We start from the raw sequence: 27,748 nt of genomic DNA on the forward strand, positions 1-27,748 counted from the left end.
AGAGAAGGCCCTGGGGAGAAAGTTCTCACCTGAAGGACTCAACACTGAGTTTTCAAAACAAAAGTCATCTCTTCCACTGCCAAGGTACTGGTTCCTCCAGAGATCACATAGGGACCAGCCCAAACTCTTGGTGCTGGTCCCCAAAACATACAGCCCACCACAGCAAGCAGAGCAGACCCAGAGCCACCATCCCCAGCCTCTCCATAGCTTAGAATTTGCTATTTATTCTGAAAATCTAAATTATTTACCTCTTAATGAGCTTTTGCTCAGCTCAACAGGGCAGCATAAACCTTCTTTCCTGAGCTTCCCTCAGCTTCTGCCCAATATGCAACCAGACCAAGACAACCCCAAAAGGAATGCCAAAGGCTTGTCCCACCACTCCCACCATCCTGCCCACTTGGAACATGGAGCAATGATCAGGCAAAGTCTCTGCCTGTGGCCAGGGGCTTAAAGCCTTGCTGCCTGAGAACAGGAATGGGCACTGCCCCATTTCCAGGGAAAATGGCAGGGAGGGGGTAACAGGCCTTCACTAGGGACATGTCAGGGAGGAAGTATGAGCTCTCAGGGCTGCAGCACAGCTGGAGATCAGCTGGATCCCTCCTCCCCTCCCTCTCCAGGAAAATAGCTGTTTCCTTCCTGGTCCCCAAACAACACAGCAGAGAGAGGAGCTGCCTGAGGAACAGGCAGGGGCTATTGGCCTTGCAAACAGAGGAGCCAGTGGTAGCAAAAGCCCACAGAGTGGAGGCTGTAGAGGGACACACCCCAAGGGGGGATCTGTTTCAGTGTACTCCCCCTGGTCAGCTCCCCTCCCACCCCAGTGCCCACCCCAGCAGCCCCACACACAGACTCAGCAGCAGTCAACCCCTGTTTCATTGTGCAGGCACATTGGCTCGTGTCTGGATTTGCCCATCCATCACACTCCAACACCTTCTGCACCCCTATTTCATCCCCCCACTCATCCAGCTCCAACCACTTAAGTGCACCAGCCACTATTTCCACAGCATGAGAGCCAAAAGCCATTTCCTGCAGCAAGCAACTATAAAAGGAACAAAATCCACTGCACATTCACCTCCACACAGGGAGAAGGACAACACCAATGGCATGAGGGGTTCAGCTTCACCCATTTAACACCAGCTTTGATCCCTTCCTACCCATCAGTCCTGTTTTTACTGCAGCTGTGGGCTGTCCTGGTGTTTTATCTCCATGGACAAATCACACCAGACTGCCCGGGAGAAGCTGATAAGCAATAAACAATCAGGGTCTAAATATTGTAGGGCACAGTGACATTAAATATTGAGAGCCAGCACAGGAAGCAGGACTGGGCAGAATCTCTTAGAGATTCAATTACAAAATCATACATTACATGATGGACTCCATGAGAATGCAACCCATGTCATCAGGAGAAGACAGAAAGTTACAGCCACCCTTTTTCTTTTAACCTTCTCTGATCAACAGCTCCACTATCAACATACCATGATCAAAACTCCAGGTCCTGCCTTTCCTCATAAAACACTCCCTGCTCCAAACACAAAGATTAGAGAAGAAATCCTCCAACATTCCATGGCCAGTGATCCTGGTGATAACAGCCAGCTAAGCCTGGCTTCACACTGAGCACACCAGAGTGCCTGCAAATATTTTGCTTGCAGTACACTTACGCCCTCTCACTCACTCCAGTTTGAGTTCCTGATGCTAAATTCCCTGATCTTCCTTTTTGTTCAAATTTTAAAATTTCATTCCCATACTCTAATCTTCTGGCCCTCCTACACCATTTTGAATGCAGAGAGCCACATCCCTGGCTACACTAAACCCTTCTATACATTTCCAAAAATCCAGGGGAAAGCTATGGGGCCATGGCCCTCCACCATGCAGAACTTGGAGCAAAGAAAACCACTTGTCTGCAGTGGGCTCCCTGTTCAAAACCAGGATGGAAATTAGGCCCTTCAGTCTGTGCATCAGAGCAATTTCGAAGGAGAGATTGAGAAGATTTAAATATAGGTATTTCTTTCCCTAAGGATGCTGCTCAAGATATTTAAGAGCTCAAGTTTTACACAGCGTGGATTTCCTTTGGAACAGATGCAGAACTCCCTGCTCTGCTTCTGCAGGCAGCAGTCCCTTCTGTAGGATTTCAGGGAGCACAGGATCCTGTTGGCCAACACAGAGCCTATCCCAGACCACAGGGTGGGTAAATGGGGCACAGAGGGGCTGGAGCTCACCCTGAGCTTTCCAGGTGTGATAGCACTCAGCCTCATTGTGGCCTCAGCTCTGGCAGGTCCATGCACTGGGAAATGAAGAGCCTGCCTGTCTCCTTAACACATTCCTCCTGGGAATGCAGGGCTGCTCTCTGAAAACCTGGCTCTTGCTAAAACCAGACCACATGCCACATTCAAAACTAAGTTCTCAGAAGATCTTTAAGGAACACCTACCACCCTCTCCATCATTCCCAGCACTTACAGGGGATCTCAGGTGGAGCTGCCACCCACCAGGACTTGCCAGCACCTTGGCCATGGAGCATTCCTACACAGAAATGCAGCTGACACTTGGCAGCCTGGAGAGAGCTGGGCCGGGGTCAAGAATGGCTGGACCTTACCAGCCTGGTGCTGGAGGGAATGGAGATGGGGATGGGCAGACAGCACCCAGATAAATAGCTTTATCCCAAGATGCAACCCTGGCAGACACCCATCACATGCCTGAATATCTGTAAAGAGAGGCCAAGGGGTGGGAAATGATGTTAATTAAAGTTTTAATTACTGTAACCAAACGAGTAGTATAATTACTTTATTCTCACAGAGACTTCAAACTGATTAAGGACCACGTGCACAATCTAGGGGTTGATGCGGTTTTTAATTAAACGTGCCATCGAAGATGGGGAGGGGTGGGCAGGACAACAGCTCAGCCCTTCCTGGACCTCCAGGGACCTCATGTGAGGCTGGCATAAACACACGGGTCAGCAGCAGCCAGTGCCAAAGGCAGCTGCTCTGGGAAGATTGAAGCTGTGGGATGCACACTGGTGTGCTGCAGGAATAGCTCCTCTCCTACAGATCAGCCCTCAGCTTCACATTCCCCCAAAACATCTACCTTTACAAACATTTCCAAAACAGCCCCACATGGGCACTGAAAATATTAATAAACTGGTGCTGCCAACTGGAGGGAATGATTAAAAAACAATTTTGCAAAGGTATCCTTTTCAAATAATAATAATACTAAAAGACAAAGCAATAGAAATTAAATTCCCAGTCCCCTACCTCAAATAAATAGTATCAGAATTTGAAATGAGACATAATTACCCCGGCAAGGTTAAAGCCGCTAATGCACACGGAATACAGAATCACCATCCATCATAATCATATCTCATATCACAGCCATTATTTATAATTAGGAGGCACAGTTTAAAAAACACATAAAGACGCCCATGCAATGCAGTAATTCTTCTGTTATTGTTCCTGGAGGGCCAATCCTGCTCCGATTTGTGGAGTCCAGGATCAGGCAAAAGTAATTCCCTAAAAGTCATTTCCAAAGATCTCCTCTCAGGGAAGGGGAACCCACCTCAGCCCACCTGCAAGCCATGCTGGCAGCAGTTGGGCACATCCAGGCTGCACTGGGCTCCTCCCAGCCATTTCAAACCCAAGTAGGTTCAAAAAGCATCCAGACATGAATTTACAATTTTTTTCCCCAAATGTCAGTGCAGGAAGAGTGGAGCTGAGCACACAGCAGAGCCACAGCCTGGCTCAGCAAGGCAGGGACATGCAGGCATGGTGGGCTTTGCCTGGGCTTTCTCCTCAGCTGGATTGTTGGGGGTTTTTACCTAATTTCAAAACCACAGAACGAGTTATAGCAAGAGCTGGGAAAACCAAAAGCTAACCCCAGAGCTGCTGAAAGCTGCCCTCCTTTGAAGTGTGGGCTTTGCAGTCTGCCCCCGTGCCCCAGTGAAATATTAACAAGCTTCCGGGGAAGCAGGAGGAAATTACGCTTAATATATTCTGGGGAAGTCCGCAGACAGCAGTGCCTAGGCAGAGAGCCTGGCTCTGAGGGACCTGCCTGCAAATCCCCTCCTGCAGCAACAAGGAGTAGCAGTCTGCAGCCCTGCAGGGACATGCAGCAGCTCCACTGCACACACAGGCACTGAGCAAAGCCTTACACAGAAAAGCACAAAGCCCTTGCTCAGGAAAGCACAAACCCATGGACATGGTGGGGTACACAGCTGGTTCTGAGCCCCAGGAGTCTGGGAGAAGGGGATTTACACCCCTTGATTACAAAACAGAAAGCAGTAGTGGTTGGAGATGGTGTCCTGGGGACATAGAGCCATGATGGCAGAGGAGACAGCAAAAGCCCAGGAATGAAAGATGCATGAAGGTATGTGAGTAAATCAAAGGTACAGTGTTTTTGTGGATGGAAAAGCAAGCTGGGATAAGGACAGGGAAGAGCTGAGGCACAAGTGTCAGGCTCAAGCAGCCCCAAGAAGGAGCTCAGTCCTCAGCAAGCCAAAGCCAGCTCTCCCCACCAGTCTCATGACTCTTACTCACAGCAGAGCTGCACTTTTTCAGAAGTTTCATTAAGCTGTAAAACAAGAAAAAAATAACAAGGAAGGAAAAAAAAAAAGCCAGCTTGCAGATACACATACAAACACACACACCCCCCAGAACCCAGGAAACACTTCTCAAATTAAAGTTGCTGTAAAGAGAGCAAAACCTCAGCAAAGTTTTCAGCCCAGGTCCCATTACTGGGAGTGCTGCACTCCTGCAGAACAAGAAGGTAACAGGCACAAGGAGTAGTTCGAAGGGCACAGCCAGAAAGACAGGCTCTGTGCAGAGCAGCACCACCCCACTGCCACCATGAAATGGGGGGAATAAGCCTTTTTGGGGCTCAGACACTGTGCCCACCTGGCACTCAGCTCTCTGGGGCAGGCTGCCTTCTTGCATGGTGAGTACCAGCCTATGCACCTCATCGTGAGTGAGGACTGACCTCCAGGGCTGCACACAGGGGATGTAGGGCTCCTCTTGGGCCTGCCCTGAGCATTTTCCAGCCAGCACACTGCCCAGCATGCCAAGGACCTGCAGGTTTGCAGGAATCTGTAAGTTTGGGGAAGAGCACGTTGGGAATGCCAGAGAGGGGATACTCCCCACAAGACTGGAGGAGGAATATTGCAAAGTAAAAGAGAAGTGGGTCATGCCCCTGCAGCCCTGAAATGCTCATCAGAAGATCACCAGGCTCTGCCTGACATCCTTGAGCCATTTCAGCCCTGATAGCACACACCAGAAGGACTTTTAATATCAGTGGAGGCTGAGTTTACTGCAAGCAAAAGAAGCAGAGAGAGGAGGAGGCGCTTTGCAGGCTTGGGCAGAGGATCACTATTTGCCCATCCAAGTGCTGAAAACTAATCCCCCCTTCCCCCTTTTTATCCCATTGAAAACTTGACAGAACCTCCTAGCGCTTTGCAGTTGAAATTGGCAGGTCTTAAATTAATTGACTGCAATTTTACACAACAACATGTTTAGCTGTGAGCTGGCCCGCGGCCCGCTTGGCTCGCCACTGCTCCCCAGACACTTTTCAAGCAACCTCCAAAACTTCATAACACATCGAAGGCGAGGTGAGCAGGCTGCCAACGTGACCCTCTCCCTGCCAAAAGCCAGCCCTGCCTCCCCTCGCCCCCACCCCGACCCTGCTCCAGCTCCTCCGGTGTTTTCCCTCACTCTCGTTAATGGCTCGTTAAATTATTCTTGTCATCTCCGAGGATTTTTGCTCCTCCAAACGCTGAGGAGCACGGGGCGGGCTGGGTTACGGGCCCGCTGCTTTACCATGGAAACGGCAGCCATGGGACCAATGCAGCAACAGGAGTGAGAAAAGTCAGGGTGGTTTTTTTTATTTCAATCCACCCTGATGCATTCCCGTTCTCCTTCTGCTTAATACCCCAAAGGGCAAAACCCAAAGCAAAAGATGATGATGCAGTGGCAGGTTTGTGATATCCCCATCCAGGACTGAGTATTTGGGGTAATGCAAAAATACACAACCCCAGTGCCCAGGAACCAGAAGATGCCTGCAATCCACCTCCCACCCACCCAAAAAACCACCATTCTCCTCTGAGGAGAGGGTCTGAGGGGCCACCATGCCTCATGTGCAGCCTGCCTGCAACTGAGCCCTCAGAATCCAGGGCTGGCCCCAGCTCGAGCTCTCCCAGCCTTTCTGCAGCTCCCTGGAGATGCTGCTGCTGCTGCCTTGGCCAAGCACCCCAGTGATGAGTCAGCCCCAGCTCCCAGCCCTAATGTAATCCCATCCCCAGTGCTTTCCAGGCCATGTCCACAACATGAAAGGCGAACTCTCGCTGCACTGCTGGGTCGAGAGCTGGAGGAGGAGAGGGGAGCATTGCTCCGGCTCTGCCGAGGACTTGGGTCGAGCAGCTGATGCTCTGCGAAAGCCAAACTGGGGGTGGGTTGTTTGTGTGATTTCATTGCTTGAACAAACAGAAACATCCTGTATGTGATTAAGAGCCTTTATGAAAAACACACCAGCTCTGAACCCCACAGCTGGGACCAAAGGTATGGCTGTGGCTGGAAGGCAGCACGCAGCAGGGCTCGGCCGCTCCGGGGTGAGCAGAGCTCCCTGGCAGGTTCACACAGCCACAGCACCCCAGGGATGTCTCAGGCCATGCACAGAAACAGACATCCCCACTAGGAAATCACCTCCCCCATAAACTGTCAGTTTTTCCATGCCAAGCTCCCCAAGCTCTAGGGAGCAAGAGGCACAGCAGGGTTACCGACAGCCCACAAGCCGCAGGCAATCGCTGCTCCGGGAGAGGCAGCCAAGGCTCTAACATCACTCTGAAGCTTTAATTCTTTCCTTTATCACCTTCTGCCCCGGGATATCAAAGCACTCCACACGTCTCAGGATCACTCCTCCTTTTGGCTGCAGGCGTCACCACCCACAGCTGGCACAAAGAAGAACTGGGCAGTGTAAGCAGGAGAAGGGAACTGACCACAATCCACCACCACCTCCCTTCCCCCGCCCCAAAAATGGGAGAACTCCAGCTCCTGCCAAAAAAACAGGACTTGCCTGGACTTGTGCAGCCATCACCTCCACAGCCCCTGCCCTCCACTCCAACAGAGCTGCCTCGAGGGAGCCACGCCAGGAAAACACATGCTTTTGTTTAAGGAGCACAGGCTGAGTAGGGGAAAAAGCACTTAAATGTTACACACTCACACACCGAAAAAAGAGAGAGAGAGAAAAAGAAAATTGAAGTTTTGTAGTTGTTTCTCTTTGGCAAGGTTCAAAATAGGATAAGGCTTTTGTTTTGCTAGGAGGCTTTAAATAAAAGTATATTTTATCCAAGCCATCCTTGAAACATTCTTGACATTTATAACCAGAAACTTTTCCTCCAATTAATTGCCTCTATACAACTATCATTTTCCTGATGAAAAACAACACCAGAAACTCGCAAGCTATTTAAAAAACGTTTGCTCTCTCTCTGTTTCTCCCTGGTCTCCAGCATAAACAGAATTAGGGAGGTTAGAGGGGTCAAAAACAACACTTTTGACTCAACAGTGTTGACCAGCGTGAGCTGCCACCCATGGCAGGGACACTGAGGGCAAAACTTGGAGCTCAGTAGATACTGCAAAAGTACCTTTGGTCCTCAGGTGTGAGATGCCACCTCTGGCTCCAACTCAGAAATGCACAGTGGGCCAAGTCTCACCCCTTGAAAAACCACATACTTGGAGATTTGGGCTGGGTTTGTAGCCAAGGCTTTCACAGCACAGTGGTGAGGGTGCTCACACAAGTGTGACAGCACATGAAAGGGGGAACCAAAGCCAAGCAGAGGTGAGTGGAGATTCTTCCATCCCAGGAGGAAGGGTAGATAAGGTCTCAGGGAGTGTCAGAGCTGTTTGGATGCTCTTTATCACTTCCATTTCCAAAATAAAGCCCAGTCTCATTTCAGTATCCCAGGTGAGCAGGCAATGGCCAAGGACAACCTCAGCTGCATGAGGTCTGGAAAGATGAGGCTGCAGAAGGGGAGGCAAGTCGTGATGCTGGACTCCATGAAGGGTGGGACACAGACGTGCTCCATTTCTGGGACAAATGGCTAAAGAGCATGCCAAGCAGCACTTCCAGCAGGAACCACAGGTGGTGGGTGCCAGCCCAGGCTGTGCCAGCCCTGCCACAGCCTCCAGCCAGAAATGCTGATGCTGCCATACAACTAAGTTACTACAATCTGAAGGGCACACCTGCAGATGGGCAGTAGCATCACATTGCCACATGGTGTGCCCTCAGCCACCAAGGTGAACCACACCTTGAAGCTCAAGCAAGCACAGTTATCCCTCCCCATTTCCTGCTCCTCCATCCCCAAAGGCAGCAATTTTTTGCCCTCTTTTAAAATAAGAAGCCACTGGAGGAAGAAGCCAAAGCTCACACATCCTGCATCGAAGCTGACTCATCCCCCTGGGAGAGCCCAGGAATCTCATTCCCAGGTTATGTGCTCCAGCCACAGGCTCACACTTTCCCACTGGCAGATTCAAGGAGGGAAGGAGAGGCAGGAAGGAAACCCCCAGCTGAGGTAGGGAGTGTTTATCTCACCTACTGGAAACACATCTTTAATTTTAAACGTTGAGTGTAAAAACAAGATCCCTTGAGGCTCATAAACATACCAGAAACACAGAGAGTAACACAGAGCAATCCTGGAGAAATAAAGGGAGAATTCAGTTTGGAAAGTTCCCATCCCTCACTCAGGGTGGGCATCAGCCAGCACGTGCCATGCATGCAAGCTGCAGTTTTCATGGGTTTGAGTCTTTCTTAGTTCTCAAATAAACCATCACAAGCATCACCCTCCCCCAGGAAACCAGGAGTGGTGGCAGTAAGCCCAACCTGATCCAGTGTTCCCATCCAGGGGCAGAGGCTGCTCCCCTCCCTCTGCCAAGGAAGCTGCCAGTACTCGATGCCTCCAAGGTCCCCCATGCCGACAGCCTCACCAGGGATGCTGAGCATTTCTGTGTGGCTGTCACCAAGACACCCAGTTTCCTTAACTAATTACAGATGCAGTCACCCTGGCCAAGACACAGACCTATTTCTGGAAACTTTCAAAGAAAAATAAATACATATGTAGAAAGAGACACACATGCGTGCACCACATCAAACCACATCATATTTTCCTCCATTATTTTTTTCAGTTGCATTCTACCCAACAACTAGCAATTAATTTTTGACCACTGTTAACAAAAAGCAAAAAGTCAGGGGAACCAGAGAACAGCCAGGCGCTGACTCAGCCTCCAAGATCAGCAGGACTGCACACTGCTCTACAGACCTCAAGTTTGCCCACAAGCACCTCTGCTGAGCCCAAAATGCAAACTCAGAAGGATTTGGCTGTCTTTCCTTAAAAATCCAATTTTAAGTCCTGCTTGGGAGGAGCATCAGCAGTGACATGAGCTTGGTGGAGCTCAGGTTTTGATTTGGATTGCTGCTGGAGGACTGAGAGGATGCAAGAGGGACAGGGAGAATTGCAGGTGAGAAAAGCTCTGCTGGATACACATGGATACTGTGCCTTTCAAAGTGGGAAACGTCCTGGATACACATGGATATTGTGTCTTTCAGGTGGGAAACGTGCTGGATACACATGGATACTGTGTCTTTCAGGTGGGAAACGTGCTGGATACACATGGATACTGTGTCTTTCAAGGTGGGAAACATGCGAGCTTCTCCAAAGAAGTGACACGGGTGTGTCTCCAGCTCCCTACTCCCTGAGCTCCACTGAAGAACAGCCACACCAAAATCACCTTCACCGGTCACTAGTCCAGCTCCCACTCCCACAGCTCCAGAGGTCCACCATATCCAGCAAGGACTACAGGTTGTCCCTAGAAAGGCAAGGAAACCCCTCACCTTGGGAACTGCCTGCCCAGGGAGCAGCAGTACCAGCATTGTAAAAGCCTCCAGCTACAGCAGCGCCAGGTTTGCTCTGTGGATGCCGGCACATAATTAAGATTTTCAGGGCTCTGTCAATCAAGGGGAGAAAGAAACGGCAGGGAACCCTCTCCTGGGACACAGCAGAAGCCCACGCACTGCTGGTGCCAGGATGCCCAAGGGATGCTGGTGGGATGGCACAAATCCAATCCACCCCTGGAGGAAGCAGCCAGTCTCTCCACCCTCCAAACTGCCTCTTCTCACCTGCTTTTATGAACTGTAAATCCCCCAAAGCCAAGCCTGTGCTCTCCCAGTGCAGCATGACTCCTAATTCTTGCTCCAAAGGGAACAGCCTCTTAACAGTCCATGGGATACTGCACCCAGGGTGGCCCTGGAGGGAAGAGCCAGCACTGTGTGCAGGGGAGATGGGGTACAGGGTTTGAGATTTCAGTCTGGCCCACTAAGGAGGTGGGGGGAGGCAAAGAACCTTTCCAGGCCTGAGACACAGGGAGGAAAAGTCGAAAGAAAGCAGAGGTTGCAGAGGACAAGTCCCCTCCTGCACAAAAACATTCTCATCAACCTTCCCTTCAGGCCAAACCACGGAGCTTAGACCCACCAGCTCCCAGCCCACGCTGCAGCAGCATCAGGGAGCAGCATGGGAAAGCTGCAGCACCAGAGCACACACAGCCTGGAGGGCAGCAGGACAACCCCCCTCTTTTACCCCGGAGCACCAGCCTTTCCCAGCCTGTTCCCAAAGAGGGACTGCCCAGCAAGGTGGAGCAGCATCCCCACGACTCCAGAGCCACGCACAGCCACGCTGGCGCACAAATTGCTTCATTAAATGTCATCGCATTAAGCCAGTTTCATGAATTTAACATTGTCCCCGGACTATTGTTTGCCTGAAAATTAAATTATGGCAACATTTGTTGTTTCAACGAGTCTGTCTGTCAGGGACAGGGCTGGAGGAGGAGATGCAGGCACAGGCAGGGTATTAAACTCCTGTGGACATGTAGCTTCAGTGAAGGTGGACAATACAGCCACAGCTTCCTTCATGGGGTGGGGAGAAGGGAAGAATCAAGCCCACATGTTGTTTTAACAAAAGCAAGTCGTGCCAGAAGTGGAGATATGAGCCAAACTGCCTGGAAAGGGAAACTATTTCTGTTATGGTGCAAATAAAGGCTCTGCTCAGCCCCAGCAGCCACTGGCCAGCACAGAAAAGCATCACCCCATATCTCTCAAGGCACCATGGACCCTGGTTACCTCCACACCAGGGGCTCAGGTTGGCAGTCCAGGGCTTTTTGATCTTTCCAGATTACAAAGCTTTGCCGCATACACGAACACTCTGAGAAATTTCTCATTTATTCTTCCTTTTCCCTAGAGCAGCTCCTCTCTGCAGTATCAGAAACAAAGGTGACAACCTTTCGCTTTGTAAAGAAAACCACCAAACGAATTGGACTATAAATAGCACCCAAAACTGACCTGCATCCCCAGCCAAGGGGAATGAAATGAAGACAAGTGAACGAACAGCTTCAAGGTCAGAGAGACTTTTTTATTTCCCCTTCATTCAAGGACTGGTAATTTTTATCCACGCAGGAGAGCAATCCAAAATACATCATTAGGGTTGTAGCTAATAAAAACCACGCTGGCTTTTTTCAGCCCAGCGTTGTTTCCTTTGCCCATACAGGGATTATGGTGGGAGGGAGCTGCTTCCCCAGCACCTGTTCTACCAGCAGAGCCCCTCCTTGCATCCCAGGCCTGAGCACCCTGGTCATGCCAGATCAGTCCCAGCACAAAGCTATGATGCTGTCCTTAAGAGCACAAAGCGTGGGCAAATTAAAGCACTATCACATTATCCTGCCTTTCTCTACCAGACTGTAGGGATGCTCCCCACTACTTCAGCCCATTCTCTGTCTGCAGACAGCCGGCTTGTCACACAGCACTGGCTCTCTTCCTCCTCTCCAGCTGCTAAATGGCATTAAAAGAACTAAGCATCCATTAAATAAAACTTTCCCACTTGCTTCCCATGTAGACAATTGCTCTCACTGCCACAGGGAGGTTTCGTGCTGACAGCTGGTCCATGGATACACAAAGAGCAGGGAGGTGCCAGGATCAGCTCTGGTAGCACAGGTCATCCAGGGAAAGCACCAGAGAGAAACAGGGACGTTGTCCCAGGGGTCTGCACCCTCACCGCTATCCAGCACCCACTCCAGTTCCTCTATTCCTATTTCACCCCACAATGCCAACCCCATGGGGCCTTCTGCTGCCTTCCCCATCAGTACCAGCCTGCCATTAGCATCCTTTCTCCTGTTCCACTTCAGAAAAGCCTGTAATTAACAAGGACAGAGGACAACAAGAGGCCAAACAGCAGGTTTTCCAAGCAGCCTGGGACTGACACCATCCCCACCTGGACTTGGAGACAAATGACCACCCATGTATCAAAGTCTCAGAGATGGATTGCAGGATCCAGCAGCCACTAAGGGGCAGCTGGAGTCCACATCCTGCATCCCCAAGTGTCATACCACCACTCCACCTTGCTCATGTTCTGTGATGGATTTTCCTCCCAGCTCAGAAGGGAAAAGCAGGGAGGTCAGCTCATGGGGATCTGACCTTGCCCACGGTCATGTCTCTCTCTACCTGAGGCAGGGCTGGAGGATGCAGAGACCCAGACAACACTGGAGCTGCCTGAGCTCCTACTAAGCACACATCTTCCCTCCTCCAGCAGGCCAGGGGCTGAGGGCAAATTCCTCGGGCACCATTAAATCTGGGTTAATGGGCCTGCACAAAGGTGAAGCAGGACACCAGCACTACCCCTTCACACCAGGATACCGACAGTCCCTGCCTCCCAACCCACTGCCTTCCTGACGAGCCAAGCCATCATCCCTGGCTGCCTTGGGTGGGAGGTAGAGGCCATTCTCCCACCTGAAAAGCCAAAATTAGTCAGTGTTTGTGAAAGTTAGCCAGTGAATAGGCACAATGGCTCCAACAGGAGGGATCCCACAGAGCTGGGCCCTCCCAGCTCATTTCCATTTTAATGGGGTGGCTTTTCCCCCTGCCCCATCCCCTTGGGGCCACCACAGAGGTCCCCAGCAGGAGGCACAGTCCAAAGCAAGAGTCGTGCTCCCGATTTTCCCAGCAGAATAGAGGTCACAGACAGGGGCCACAGCCCTGCATTCAGCAGCAGAGATGCAGTGAGATGCAGAAGAAAATGCTCAAGTAGCTTCATGCTTCAGCAACCAAACAAACCCCACCAGCTAGGAGGGAAATCCCACTGCTCACTGCTGGCACTGCATGCCCCCAGCCAGTCCATACACCCCTTTTCCTAACAACAGCCCCCAGTGAGTGTGACCCACACATTTATGGGGGCTCAGCATCCCCATCAATGACCCCCAAGATCACTCATCTGCCTTGTTCTCCCAGCACTGCAAAGGCATGGCCACCAATGCCTTACACAGCCCTGCAACAACAGGGGCAGGACCAACGAGGCACAGTCACAAACTCCCACAGGCTCTCACTTTTTTCCTTTCCCAGCCTTATTTCCACAATATTTCCAGGGTGGCAGCCCCTGCCAGGGCACAGGACACTCTGCAGGGACCAGCAGTGAAGGTGATGCTGGCACAGACCCACCAGCTCCTGAGCATTCCCTGCAGGGCAGCACAGACCTGTCCCGAGGGGCTGCCAAGGGGCGTTTTGCCCTCAAACCCCTTCGCAGAGCGATCACAGAAGCCAGGTTTGTACATGGCAGCCCTTTTGAAGACACAGGGTCTTTGGGATCCATCCCTGCTCCTCCTCTGTCTTTCACAAGGCACTGCTGCCCAGAAGTCACCTTGCCTGGCTCCGGTGAGGTCCGGCGGCCGCGGTGCCGTGCGGGGCGGCTCCGGTAGCCGGAGCTGGCTGCATGGGGGCGAGGCTCACGGCTGTCTGCGGGCACCCGGCGCCAGGGAGAGGCCAGACCTGCACCGTCAGCACTTTCGGCAGCGAAGGTTGGAGCAGGGCTGGCTGCTGCTGCCTCCCGGCTGGCCGGGTGCCAGGCTCCCCAGCCTCCCTCACCTGCCGGCTTTGTGTGGAGCGGAGCAGATGGGGAAAGAAGGAAGAGATTTGAGCTTGTGAGTCAAAAAGCCTGGGGGCACGGAGGGTGGAGGGAGCGAACTTTGAGGGCACTGAGTCCCCTGACACCTCCTCTCCTTCCCCAAGGCTATATGAGCATGCTGGAGAATCCTTTGGAGTGCCAGGAGCCTGGAAATGTTCGTCCCCATCCATCCTGCACAAGGCAGCAGCAGGATCGCCAGTGGCATTCCCCTCCAGGAGTCACCCCAGGACGAAGCTGGCAGCTGCCTGGAGCCACGGCCTCGCCGCCCCGGCAGATCCCAGAGGCCAGCGGTTCACGATGAATTTCTAATTGTTTCCTCCAACAATGAGACATCCTGTTCAGAGCCGGGCGGCGCAACAAAGCCCAACGCCGGCGAGCGGGGCCCCTTCCTGCTGAGCAGCAACGGGGCGATGCCGAGCGCTCCCTGCCACGAGCGAGGGGACGAAAGGCTCTGCCGCCCCCTCCCCACCACCCCATCCACTTAACACGCCTGCTCTCCAGCCTCCACCTTGATTAAAACAGCTTAACGACTCCAGCGAGAGCTCTCGAGGGGGCGGGGAGCCGCCAAGAGGTATTTGATGGATTCACTTTGGCAACCGTCGGCTACCTTGTCATGCCAATAAAATTATTGCCATTGATTGGGGAGAGGCGCGGGCGCATGCTCGGGGAGCGCATCTCCCTCTCAGGGCCGAGCACAGCACCCAGGGGGCCGGCAGCGTGGGGAGGGGCTGGGGGTCTCCAGAGGATGGGATGGGCACGGAGCAGGAGAGGGCACAGGGAAGAGGCAGGAGGAACAAAAGGCCCTTGTGCCGGGCAGCCAGCTGGGAAGAGGCAGCAGCACGGGCAGGAGAGCATTTCCAGGGGCTGCGCAGGGGTGCGTGCCTCCGCGGGAGTCCTCAAGGGTCACCGGCTGACACCGCCAGGGCCAGGGCAGGGTTCATGCCCCAAATCTGTCCTGTGTCCCCCCACACACATACCCCAAAAGAGAAGCCAGCCAAGGCACGGGCAGTAAGTAGGGTAGCCAGCAGCAGGGTCACGAGGCGGGCCAAGCCTTCCCGCGCACTCTGGGAGCCGGATTTCACCGCCGAGACACAAAGGGCCCCTTTTCAGCCAGAGCTGCTTACCCTGAGCACTAAGAGGGTGATGTGAAGGGATCCGTGGGGACATGGACCTCCAGGGTGGGCAAGGAGCCTGATGGCTTCTCCCAGCTCATGTGGACCATGATCAGGTCTTGCATCATAGCCAGGAGGCTAACACATGGGGGCTTTTGTGATAGAAGGGAGCCAGCAGGCAACAGAGAAATCCCAAAAATGCTCTGGTCAGCAACTCCCTCTCCCCACAGCACCTATTTTCTGTCCAGACACACCAAGGATTGTGAATGCTGAAGCATGCTTAATCCAAAGCTTTTAGAGAATTCAAGGGGGATGCCTCCATAGGCTGCCAAATCTGCTCCCCCAAAGCACCATCCTCTGCAGGGCAGCCCCTCAACCCTCTCCAGGCCAGGAGAGGAGCACCACGTCCTACTGCTAGGGATGGGGATAACCCACTTAGTGTGAAGAATTCCTTATTAGTAGTATTATTAGTACTATTATTATCAAAGAAGTGAAATCAAAGCAGCCAGACACAGGCCCAGTTCAGCTGTGCTTTCTGTGGGAGAGAATAAACAAGCCGTGGCAAGCACAAGCCCCAGGGGGGAGCAGATTCCCAACGGAGACATGATGTGTTCATGCCCAAGGCCAGCCAGTTCCAGGACAGAACAGGGAGCTACAGGGATTGCAGTGGTGACAGGGGAGACAGATAATCCTCAAAAAATGAGAGCTCAGCTGGCTGCGAGGGATGTGTAGTCCAATGCTATCCTGGCTGGGATGCACTGGCTGCACTCTCCTGTAACCATGCCTGCCTTAGGGATCTCCAGTGCCTGGATTATTGGTGCTGGTATGTCCTGCAGGGCTGTGGCAGGAGGGACAGCTCACAGCCTCCCTGTTCTGCAGCAGCCAGGGACAGCTGCGGGCAAGGAACCACTGGCTGTTTTGAGAGAGGAACTCGGCTCATCCCCCCAAAAATAACCAGACAGCACCCAAAACTGGGTCAACCCACAAGGGCTACACTGAGCTCAGCAGAGCCCCAAGGCAGTGCTGTATTTGCATAACAAGGAGCAGATGGTAGTGAAGGAGCACAGCCGGGTCTGTGCTGCACCTCCCAGAACGTCCCACTGCTGCGGCTTCCAGCCGCCAGCCCAGCACGGCGCACTTACTGGGAGGGGGTTGCACCATCAGCACATCCCCTTCAGTATCACCCTTCTTCCCTTTCTCCACACAACACTTCAAGCATACCCAAAATCAAGTTCTTGGCATACTCAGCTCAAGAGCTGACATGGGTGCAGTGTCAAACGTGCTTTTCCAGCACATGACTGAGCACTCCCATCGCAATCATACACACGGCTTCCTATCCACCCGAACAATAGAAAAGACAACCTGGGAAAATTATAACTGCCCAATAAAAACGTTGCCAATTGAGGACAGGTGGTTTCCAGGAAAAACCCAAGCTTTAGGATGCAAGCTTCATTTCCCTTTCAAAAACATCCCGTTATTCCTGCTGCAGCATGCTCATGGCTCACGTCCCCATGTCACTTCCCTATCCAGACTCTCAGACTCTAGGGTGCAAGGCCAGGTCCCCGTCATGCCAGCTCAGGAGTACATAGGAAGTGGTTCAGTGCCAGCTCCAGCAGTGCTGGAACCCATCCCTGCATTGTTCACCTGGGCATGGCTGGAATTCCCCGAGTGCCCCGGTCCCATGACTGCTGGCACGGAGCACAGCGAGCACGCGGGACCAAGGGCTTTCCAAGCCTGGCCTCTCCACATAACTCGGGATCAGCCAAAGAAAACTGCCTGCCTGGTAATGCTGCAGGACAAGCAGACACTGGGCTGCCATGGGTTCTGCTGCTGCAACCCACTCAGCATCGCAGGGGTTGTGATCTCCATCCCCCTGGTGCCTCCACATCCCAGCCCACAGCCTCTGTCCCGCAGACAGTTTTACAAATCTAACATTGCCCACAAGATCCTTCCTCCCCCCCACAAAGCTGGGGTCTCCCTGCAGCTGTGGTGGCAGCAGGTGCTGCCCAGCACCCTGCCCTCCTGACAGCAACTGTCGGTGGCAGGGCTGGGGAGAGGCTGCAGGGCAGCCACAGGCTCGCGTGGCTTTTTGGGGGGACAAAGGGAGGCTCTGTCTGCACGCAACAGTCTGGACAAATGCTGGGCATGGGAGCTGCCATCCAAGGAAAAGCCAGACGCGGCAGTGACTCTGGCCTGACCTTACCCCGGCCCAGATGGCGAGATCGGTGCCCCTCAGCAGAGCAGCATCCATTACAGGGCTCCTGGGGGTGGGGAGGGGGCACCCAGCTGTCAGTGCAGCCCTTCCTCTCCCAGAGGAGATGCCAGGGTTTCTGGAAAGGGCGGGGGGGACAGCAGGCTGCACCAAGCCTAGTGTGGGTGTTTGCCTAGGGGACAGTGGGAAACACCAACAGTTTAAAAGCAGACGGATTCACACCATCTCTGAAGGTTACATCCCCACACACATCCTCTCAGCCTGCAGGAGCCACCTTGGCTACACTCTGCTGAATCCCTGCCAGGTATCGCATCCCCTGGCTGGGGACACCTTGGTTCCACTCAAAGCCAGGTCAGCAGCCCCTCCTCGCCCTCCCCTGCCTCCGGCCCTGGCAGCCAGGCAGCAGGATCAGGTAGCTGCTGAGGCAGCGCTTTGCCGGGCAGCCAGGCAGCCCCTGCCGCAGGAGGGCTGGGCTGCCCACCTCAAGGTCACTGCAGGGACAAGGAGAGCACTTCGTGGTGCAGGACTTGGAGCCTGCAGAGTGCTCCCACACTGCCATTAGAGAGCCCTGCATCACCAGCGGATCTGGGGGCTCCAGGCAGGATAAGCCTATAAAACCTACACAGCATTCCAGCACTGAGACAGGACTGAGACCCATCTCTTGAGTCATCAGCTTCATGTCCTCATGCCCTGCAGGGCCAGAGAGCCCCACCAGCTCTTTGGGCCACCAAGTTCAAAACCAGGAAAAACAGAGCTTGAGAAAGCCGTGCAGGGAAGGAGGACGCTCAAACCACACCTGGGCATCAAGTTCTGGCTGAGTCACGGCAGCAGCATGCAGCCCACACCCCAACCAGGAACCCACAATAGTTGACCCCTTCCAAATGGCTCTGCAGGTGCAAAGACCAAGGAAAAACTGATAAAAGCAGTTAGAAGAAAAATCCAATTTGCCATCTACAAACCAACCACCAGCCCCTCCAGGTAACCGAGGAACTAGAGGTACAACACTGTTGCTGTGGCTTTTTGAACCCTCCTCCTATATGCTCCTCCTTTCCCATCACCACCTAAAAGCTCCCATCTGGAGCCCAGCAGCAGGAGAAGTCGGCAGCAACATGACACCAGTCCCTCTGGGTTCCTCATCGATCCGGAAGGGAGGAAGAGCTGCCTCCATCCCCACAGCCCTGCTGACACTGTGCACCCCTCCAAGGACTGCAGAAAGGCAAGCAGAAGGTGTCCTGCCCCCCAAAACATGTGCTGCCCATGCCCCAAAAACACTGCTGACAGGTCTGTCAGGGATCATGGGGGAACAGGGGCAGAGTGAGTGGGACATATGGGGACTACACAACGGCATCCTGCTCCAGATTCCTGCCAGGGAAACCACCCTGCCTCCTGCAGGGCACCCTGGCCAGCAAGATCAGGAGATCTAGGAAAAATGCAGAATGCTGTGCCCAAAACAGATTACAGTACTGAAGTACCTCCTGTAAAGTCACAGAGAGATAGGCCAAGCCCCACAGCCAAGCTCTGGTCCATAGCAGGACCCTACCAGGACCTTCATGTGGCCTCTCCCTGGCTGAGGATGTGTTAATGGAAGCTATGTTTATACAGGGCATGTACAGCTGTAATTATAGGCATGATGTTATGATAACAGGAAATCCGTGCCCTGTGGAGATGCAGGCAGAGAAAGGCACGCATGGAGCTATTTGCTAATTGCCACCAACAAGCAGCCTTTTGTGCCCTGGTGGGGTACAGGAAGTGAAGTCTCCCCCTCTCTGGGCTGGAACCACCAGCATCACCTCTGCCCGCCCTGCCCAGGTCAATGACAAGGCCAGATGGACAGAGGATCCAGATCCTGCCTTGTGGCAGCTGCAGGACAAGCCCACCTGTCCCCAAGACATGACAAAATGGCCTCTGAACAACCATCAGCAAGGACTCAACTTCCTTATGTCATAGCCCTTCCAAAAGGCAGGGTTTTTTAAATTCGGTTGGCAGAAAGAAGCAAAGGGAAATTATCCCTCACTTTGCACATTATCCCAAATACATCAAGTCACTCTGTTATGGAGGCTGAGCCCAACCAGTACCCCACAAAGGGCCAGTGAGGCAAGTGGTCACCTTTCCCCATCAGCATCACTGAGGGCTTTCCTACCTTTTTGATCTTCCCGCTGCGCGTGCCTGCAAAGACGACAGTTTGTCCTCTGTAGTCGTAGGCAGCCACCGAGGTCATCCCGTCCTCCTTATCCACAAACAGCGGGGTCCCCTCGATGGTGACAGTCCCGCCCAGAGGCTGGTTAAAATCCTGGCCACAGAAATTGTCGTCGATCTGCAGCGGCTGTTGGAAGAACGCAGAGCAGAGATGAGCTTTTTGCCAATGCCTCAACATGTTGGACCTCACAGATGGCAATCAGCCATCTCCCACGTTCACCCCACAGCTACAGCACCTTTGGCAGCCTCCTCCCACAGCCATCCCACCTCACCAGCCAAGGGAAGGCATGAGCTGTCATTCCCCAACATTCCCTACACACAGATGTAAGGCACATGGGACAGATGCACTGCACACCCTCTCTACACCTGAACAGGCTTTGCAGACCACGACCAAGGCTCTCTGTCCTTGGCATCCTACAGAGCAGCACTTACAAACACAGCAGGAGGCAGAGGAGCATCCCTGCTCCCCCCTCCATCGCTGCCAATGCCATCCCAGACACGTGGGATGCCAGTGTAAGCTCCCCAGCACACACACATCCCTCTCCTCCTCATCTCAGCACTAGCTGCAAAAAAAAAAAAAAAAACAGCTTGGCAGCGAGGCAGGAGGTGCTGAATCCTGCACCCCAGCCTTCCCCCAAAGACAAAACAGTTCCCAGACAAGGCCATGCCAAGGCAAACAAGTCAGGGCTCCTGGAAGAGCCTCACTTCACATAGCAAAGCCTCCAGCAAACACACTACCCACCTGCCAGCCCTGCTCCTCCTCCCGCAGGAACGTCCTTGGGAAATCCCCACATTTTTTCCATGCTGCCTTGCCCCAGACAAGGCGCCTGGCTCAGCCAGCTGCCTCCTCAGTTCAGAATGAGCCCACAGACCTGGGAGAAGCTTTTGCAAGCTTTCTCTCTGCCTGGGGAAAGGCAGAAGCAGGGCTGCACTGGCCTCTGTCCACTCTCATGACCACAGGGACCTCCATCAAGGACAATCTGAAAATGGGCAAGGCAAAGGCAAAGGGATGCTCCCTGTGAAAGCAGAGATGCAGGCAGGGGAGTGGGACCTGGACCAGATCCACAGCATTCACCCCTACCTTGAGTACCCTCACCTCTGAGCAGAACAACAGACCCGTCTGGCCTGGGGGCACACGGGCCTCCCAGTGCTCCCACATGAGGAAACAGCCTCACGTGGTCACACAGCACCAGCAAAATCCCCGTTCTGTCCCAGGCAGTGAAGGGCTTTGCCAAATCCCCAGGGGTGGCAGCGAGCCTGGGTGCAGGAGGGTGAAGTGGCAAGGCAGGCACGGCTGACAGGGAGACAGTCTGCTCCGGTCACAGGATTCTTCCGCTTCACAACGTTCCTTATATAATTTTGAATTTAAGGAGGAGAGAGGTTTTTTGGCAAGCAGCAGGCTCCAAATGCATGCCAGTCCCCAAGGGGTTTTAAATCCATACCGCATGTGTACAGAGCATATGGGAAAATGCCGAGCTCCCAAGCTCCACGTACGCAAGGGCAGTACTGAGCTCTGCAATTCCCACTCAGCACTGCCTGGGAAGCAAGGATCAGCCCAGACTGGCTCCCACCAACAGTCACCCATGTGGAGGGGAGAAAACACAGCTCTTCTCTCTGCCCCAGCACAATGCACTTGCAGCTACAATGGCACCAGCCTCCCACAGCCATGGCAAGGCTGCTCGCCCTCCTCACCGTGCTACCATTCCAGCTCCAGGGCCAGTGGTCCCACTCCCTGCTGCAGCAGGAACTCAGTGCTGTCCCAGCCTTCCAAAAGGGAAAAACCAATCATACTCAGCCCACAAGGCACTCTGGGGATGCTGGCTGCTCCCTCAGTTACTCTAACTTCTGTTTTTGCGTGTTGAGTTAAAGTACAAAGATCAGTTCCCTTCCCTGCCTGACTGTGGCTCATCCTTCCCTGAACTAGGGGAACTCTTACAGCCGGTCATGAAAGACACGGGGATCCCCAGAACAGGAACATGGGGCACTGCATGTCTCTGCAACCACAAGAAAAAGAGGGAAGGGAAATCACAACCTCTCCACTCACCCTCTGAACGCTAGCCTTGCCCTCTTCTACCCATTGGCCAACACACATACTAAGCATCCTCCTCTGCATTATGAGACTAGGAATTTTAAAACAGCAAATCCTAGAAAACTGTCTTCCTAATCACAGAGATGTGAGTGATGCTCCAGCCAATACACAGCTCCCATCCAAATACCTGGGATTTCTCAGGTGCTTTGCTGGGGAAAAGGTTCTGTCCCCCACAGCCAAATAAACCCCAGCACCTTCCACCCAGCCAGCTGCAGTAGCAGAAGGGTTCAGGGCAATGCCACAAAGCTATTCCAGCCCTGGCACCCCTGGGTGCAGGTTCTGCTCTCTCTGAGCTCAATCTGCAGCTTCCCCAACCCCACGGCTGCTGAATATGCAAGAGGAGAGATGTTTATGGTGTTTACTGCTCTCTGCTTTGTCTCAACATACTCTCTGGGAAATGACAAATACAGCTGCGCTCTGGGACTGAGGAACTCCCGCCGCCGCCATGCCGACACCACCTCGATAAATAATTACGCCGACAATTAGCTCATTAACAGCAAACTGCCTCGTTAGGGAAGCGCAGGCGGCACAGAGGTCGGGCCAAGGGCAGCAGTGCCGGGGTTATGGAACCCACCGACATCTCTGGCAGATGGGGGCTGCGGGGAGAGGAAGGCAGAGGGACAGAGGGAAGGACGGACAGAGGGGACAGCTGTCCCCCAGCCAGTGCTGGCAGGGACCGACACACACCAAGGCACGTCAGGGCCACTGACCTTGCAGCACTTCAGCCTGTGGATGCTGCGATCTGCAAGAGACACCGGGGTCTGCAGGAGGTGCCAGGATCTGCCCACTCCCGCAAAACTCTCAGTTTTTGCAGGGACCACAGTCTTCAGCCTATTGCAAGGGGGGTGCACTCTTTCTTTTGAGGGGTTGGGGGTTTTTTAATTATTTTCATCTTCTGTTTTTATTCCCCTGTTTTTCTTCAGCACCCCTCTCAGTTGCCCCTGGCTCAGACATCCCAGGGCTGCTGTCTGCACAGCATCTTCTCTCTCCCAACACACTTTTTCCTCCCTGAAACAGGGTCAGGAAATTCGGATTTCATGGGGAAAGGGACCTGAAGGAGGGGGAAAGCTGGCCCACAGCACCAAGTGAGCAGGAGCGGGTGTCTCCTGATATGCCTTGTCTCATTGCCTCCCTTCAAGCCCACTTACGAAAGCAATGAGGGAGCAGACAGAACGACAAGGCTCACATCACTCAGCATTATTAATTAGCTAGTAATTCGCCAGTTAACACCATTATAGCCTCACCCCATCCCCCTGTGCACCTCCAGGGCCTGTGATGGAGGATGTGGAGGGATGCAAAGAGCCAGGGAGGTTACAGGAGGTTGGTACTCAGTGCCAGGCTGGGGTGCCAGGCTTTTTGTGCATTAATTGCTGCTCAGGAATAATCCGAGTGTGGTACAGTTTGTTACCACCTGCATTTCTCTGGCTGCCCCGGAAAGGATTTGGCTTATCCTGGCCCACTTTCAGCCAGTTTGTCACCAGCCATTGTCCTGTGCCAGCAAGCTGGGCAGCAAGCCTTACTGAGGAGTCAAAACTCATTTTCTCCCTGGGGTAGCCCAGGGAAAGCTGATGTTCACATCCTGCTGGCTTCAGGCACTGGCTCTGCCCATACTGCCAACCCAGGAGTCAAGGGCTCCAGGACCTCTAAATAATTCCCTGCTGCAACATCTGCACTCCAGCTCCATCACACTGCCCTTTCCCAGCCCTGCTACACTGTCCTTGTTCCCCCCAGTTTGGGGACAGGGGCACTGTACACAGGCACAAAGACCTCCCAGCCTTGCACTGCACAGGGGAAGAAAAGAGCCTGGCTACACAACACCAAACCCCTCTCAGTGAAACACTGGGAGCAGCACAGCCTCTGGAGAGGTTCAGGGGTGGTTTAGGCAGTGGGACTGGCACAGGGAAATGCCTGGGTGTTTCCACAAGGTGCCTCTGCTGTGTTTGGAAGTCCATGCTCAGGTCTGACTGCACCTGTGTGAGGAGTCCCCACGGAGCCAGCTCCCTTCCCACTTCCAGATCACTGGATCCCAAAAGAAAAGATAAATGGGAAGTGAGATTTCTCTACACTCACCAGCACTGGAGAGGAATCACTAACATCTCCTGAGCTATCTGCCAAGCCTGGTAGCCTCTCCTCCCAGCTCCAGCACCAGCTCTGGAGAATCAGAGCTAACCTGCAGCACTGGGAATGAGTATCCATTGGCCCTGCACTGCTTGAGGTCTGGGAGTGCAGTGTTGACAAAACCTCCTCCAGCATGGACCAGCCTCAGCCCCTTACTGCCATGAAGGAGCAGAGCAAGAGAGCTCCTTGCACATTTCCATATGGATGGGGTGTGAATCTGACTTGAACAATTATATTTTGCTTCCTTAAAAATAAAAAAAAAAAAATCATGTCCTTGATTTTCTGGCCTGTCCTCGCCATTGGGAGATCCATCACTGCCGTGACCACCCCAGAGGTGGCTTTATTTTATTAGGGGCACAGAAATTCCTCCCAGAAAGAGGCTACATCCTTCTAGTGGTCTGGTTTGGCCTGTGCTCAAAACAGCAAGGAGCTGAGGGCTTGACTTATGATCCAGTCATGTCCTGCCCCACTCTGCCTGGCAGCAGGAGGACTGGGACAGAAAACACCACCTGGGGGAGAATGTCACCCCCCAGCCCATCCCATACAAAAGCAGGAGCCTCCCCATCACAGTGCACATCCTTCCACCCCACAAGAGCCCAGAGGACTCTGCAGGACCCAGAGGGTACCTTGAGATCCACTCACTCCCAGAGGCTGGCCACCAGGTAGCAATCCTAGGACCATCCGAGTTTAAAAGCATCCCTGGAGTGCAGGGAGGCAGAGCACCCTCCCCAAACCCAGGGGACAGGCGTTAGTGGGGCACTGGAGAGGGGAGCCAGGAGTGTGGGAGGCAGCACTGAGCAGCTCCAGCACCAGAGCCAGCAGCTGCACGACCCAACAGGCAGCCGTGTAACGATTTCATCATTTTCCAGCAAAATTGAATTAGTTCAAAGCCAAAATCTGATTTGCGAGCCCAGCGCTCTTGACAGCAAACCCTTTACTTTGTCAGGCAGCTGTTAGCTGTCTCCTTCAGAGCGGCAGGGAGGACGGTGGGAGAGAGGGCAGGGCTGCTCCACAGGGACCCCCTGCCCACCTGCCTGCACCCAAACCCCTGCCTGAGCAGGGCTGGGGGCTGAACAAGCTGGACTTGGGGGAGGTGGGTGATAGCAGGGGTCTGGACCTCCACCAGACCCTCCCCAATACACACACCAGCAGCCCAAGCCCGCCTCAGCCCGGTATCTGACCCTACTTGGGGACTACCCAGCCTATGACCTCTCCATCACCTGGAGATGTAGCCTCCAGCAGTAACTACTGCTAGTTTATAACACTGCCCAGAGAAGAATGCAGTAACAGTAACAGTTCAATGAGTAACCAAATCCCAAGAGCCAAGCTGGGAGGTCCCAGCCCACCACCGCTCAGCTGAGACACCGGCAGGGAGCAGAGACACCCAGGCGAGAAACAGGCAGGAAAACACCTCTCTGGGGACAGAGGGGAGTGCTCTCCCAGTTGGGAATCACTGTTCCAGGACAGCAGCACTCACCTCCTGCACCTCTGGATGACAGCTTGCACTGGTCGCTCCCAAAAGTGCTGACAGTGCCTTGTGCCCTCCCAGGACCCCATGGATGTGGGAGGATGTGGTCCTTCCATGCTGAACATCTGACCAGCTTCTGCTGGGCCCACCAGCCTCCCCACCTCCCTCCAGCAGGTCTGTGCTCCCTGTCCTGCATATCCCTGCTGCTTCCAAGACCTTCTACTTGGCCACTGCCAAGCCCCAGGTGACACAACACCCACAATCCTACACATGCCATCTGCAAGGGACTCCACAGCAGAGCTGCAGCAGACACCCAGAGACCTGGGCACACTGCCCTCCCAGCCCAACACACTGACACTGCCCAAATCCACAGGGAAAACACAGCTCAGGCCAAGTCACCAGGAAAGGTCCAGCTAGAGAACACCACCAGAGACCAGAAACAGTCTGGCTCGAGTAAAGACAGGTGGGAACTTACCGAGTTGATGCAGCCCAGCTCCTTATTCAAGAGCCAGGGCAGTGAGAGTTTCCCTTCCCCTCTGTAGCATGACTGGATACGCTCCTTGATCTTATCCTTGATCTTCTTCAACGTGAAGAGGCAGAGCACAGACTCCTTGGGAGGCTTAACCCTATTTTTCTGGCCCTGGGAGAAGATGGTGAAGAGGATATCCTCCTGCTCTGAGATGCCCAGGTACTTGGCCAAAGCCTTGCCAGGTTTGGTCAGGTAGGCGTCCTGGATCAGGCGGTACTCGATGCCGTCCTGCACGCAGCCAATGGGGAATTCCACATAGGAGTAGAACTTGGGGTCATCCACACAGAGGCGGACGATCTTGGAGGTGAAGAACTGCTCCCCCGTGGAGTCGGGAGAGGTCAGCTGGGTGTCCAGCTGCAGGGTCAGGTAGTAAACAAACTGCTCGCTGCTGAAGCTGTAGATGTAATAGATGTCAAAGGTGGGGAACTTGGAGAGTGTATCTGAGGGGATTTTGAGCTGTGAGGAGACAAACTCATCCTGGTAGACAAAGCCAAACATCTCCGCGTTCTCCTCGTTGGCCATCAGCTTGCGGCTGGAGAGAGTGGGGAAGTACTCAGACTTCCCATCGATGGGCGTCCCAATGAAGAGCTTGTTCTGCCCGTTCAGCACCTCGATGATGACACCAGACATGGTGCCCGACTCGTTGACACTGGAGAGGTAGTGCTCCTTGCGGTGGTGGGGCTCACCCAACTTGAAGAGGTCGTCCAGCCGCAGGAACTGGCAAATCCCCTGGGAGGCACTGCCGCAGGCAATCAGCCGATTCCCCGAGTAGTCCACCAGCAGCAGTTTGTTCACGTTGTTGGTGGTGACCAGCCCGTGCGGGCAGGACTGGACACTGGGCGGAGGGTAACACTTCTCATTGTCCTCCACGGGCCCCGTCACGTGGGTCCGCAGGAGCGTGAGGTTATTGGAGAGCTTGTAGATCCGATTGACAGCCCCCACATAGACCTCCCCGGTTTTGTTATGAACCACCAAGTGTGTCAAGCTCCAGTCTGTAACCGGGAAAGTCCTTAAGGGAGATTTGGGGCTGCCTTCCGCCAGCGGTAGCCAGGTGCTCCCCAAGAGCAGCAAGGTCCAAATGTGGATGGACAAGTGGTGCTTGAGCCAAAGGAGCCACATTGCAGCAGCCTCACATCCAGTCAAGGCCATGCCCAAACCCAGCCACAAAATAAATAGAAACAAACCCAAACTAAAGGGATGGGGGAGGGAGGAGGAGCTAATGGGAAACACTCTCCTCTGCTTCCGCTGCGCTCAGCATTCAGGGCATCGTGGGCACGGCCAGTTCAGTCAACCCTAGAGGGAGAAAGACAAAAAAATTTGGGTTAGAGGCTTTCCTGCAGCCTCAAGTGTTCCACCCCACCCAGAAGACTCTGCTGCTTCACATTTTTCTAGCAGGCAGAAGAGACCCTGACCTGCTGCCCCAATCCCACTCCATGGCAGTGCTGGGAATGGATGCAAAATCCCAGTTAGCAGCAAGCACAGCCCAAGCCCCTGCACAGAGGAGGATCTCAAAAGCACCTTTAAAGGAGTTGAGAGAGCCAAGAGCCCTGGCATGTTGCCCACCATCCTGCCACCTGCCCACCAGCAGGGTCATGGGCAGGAGTGTTGGAGGGAGCACACAGGCAAGGCAAGGACAAGCCTGTCCTTCTGGCATTTCTGTGCATTAGAAAACACAGGGCCACACATGAGGCAGCTGTTTGACAGGCTCCAGAGGAACAAGGGGGACACACACAAGGAGGATAGAATGCTCTGCCTGCTCCTGTGCCACATGTGCTCACCAACATGGAGTGGCAAAGCAGTGGGGAGCCAGCCAAATACCCCACACCAGGGTGACCTTTGCATCCTGGCAGTGGGGAGGAGATGGCCAAGGAAACCAATGCACAGCTCTGCTCTCTGTGTCAGTTCAGCAGCCCCTCTGACACACCCCATCCCTGCCTTCTCCATTCACCCTCCCCACACAGGCACAAGCACCCCTAGAATAACCTGGGGTTTGTGTAACCCCCCGCCTGCACACAGCCCACCCTACCATCACAGCCCATCCACCCCAGGTGAGACCAAGGT

General features: G+C 53.7%; 1 protein-coding gene across 2 annotated transcripts in view; it reads right to left on the reverse strand.

Moving 5' to 3' along the window:
* The window catches only part of PLXNA1 (plexin A1), a 114,725-nt gene that overhangs the window by 73,952 nt on the left and 13,025 nt on the right, over positions 1-27,748 (reverse strand). For both annotated transcript variants that reach the window (XM_033071262.2, XM_033071263.2), the window contains exons 2-3: positions 25,634-26,980; positions 19,428-19,610 (exon numbers count right to left, since the gene is read on the reverse strand). In XM_033071262.2, the coding sequence (XP_032927153.1) occupies positions 19,428-19,610; positions 25,634-26,836 (1,386 nt within the window). In that variant the 5' untranslated portion in view covers positions 26,837-26,980. The remainder of the gene's footprint in view (positions 1-19,427; positions 19,611-25,633; positions 26,981-27,748) is intronic.

The sequence above is a fragment of the Catharus ustulatus genome, chromosome 13, assembly GCF_009819885.2.
Source record: "Catharus ustulatus isolate bCatUst1 chromosome 13, bCatUst1.pri.v2, whole genome shotgun sequence".
NCBI classification, from domain to species: domain Eukaryota; kingdom Metazoa; phylum Chordata; class Aves; order Passeriformes; family Turdidae; genus Catharus; species Catharus ustulatus.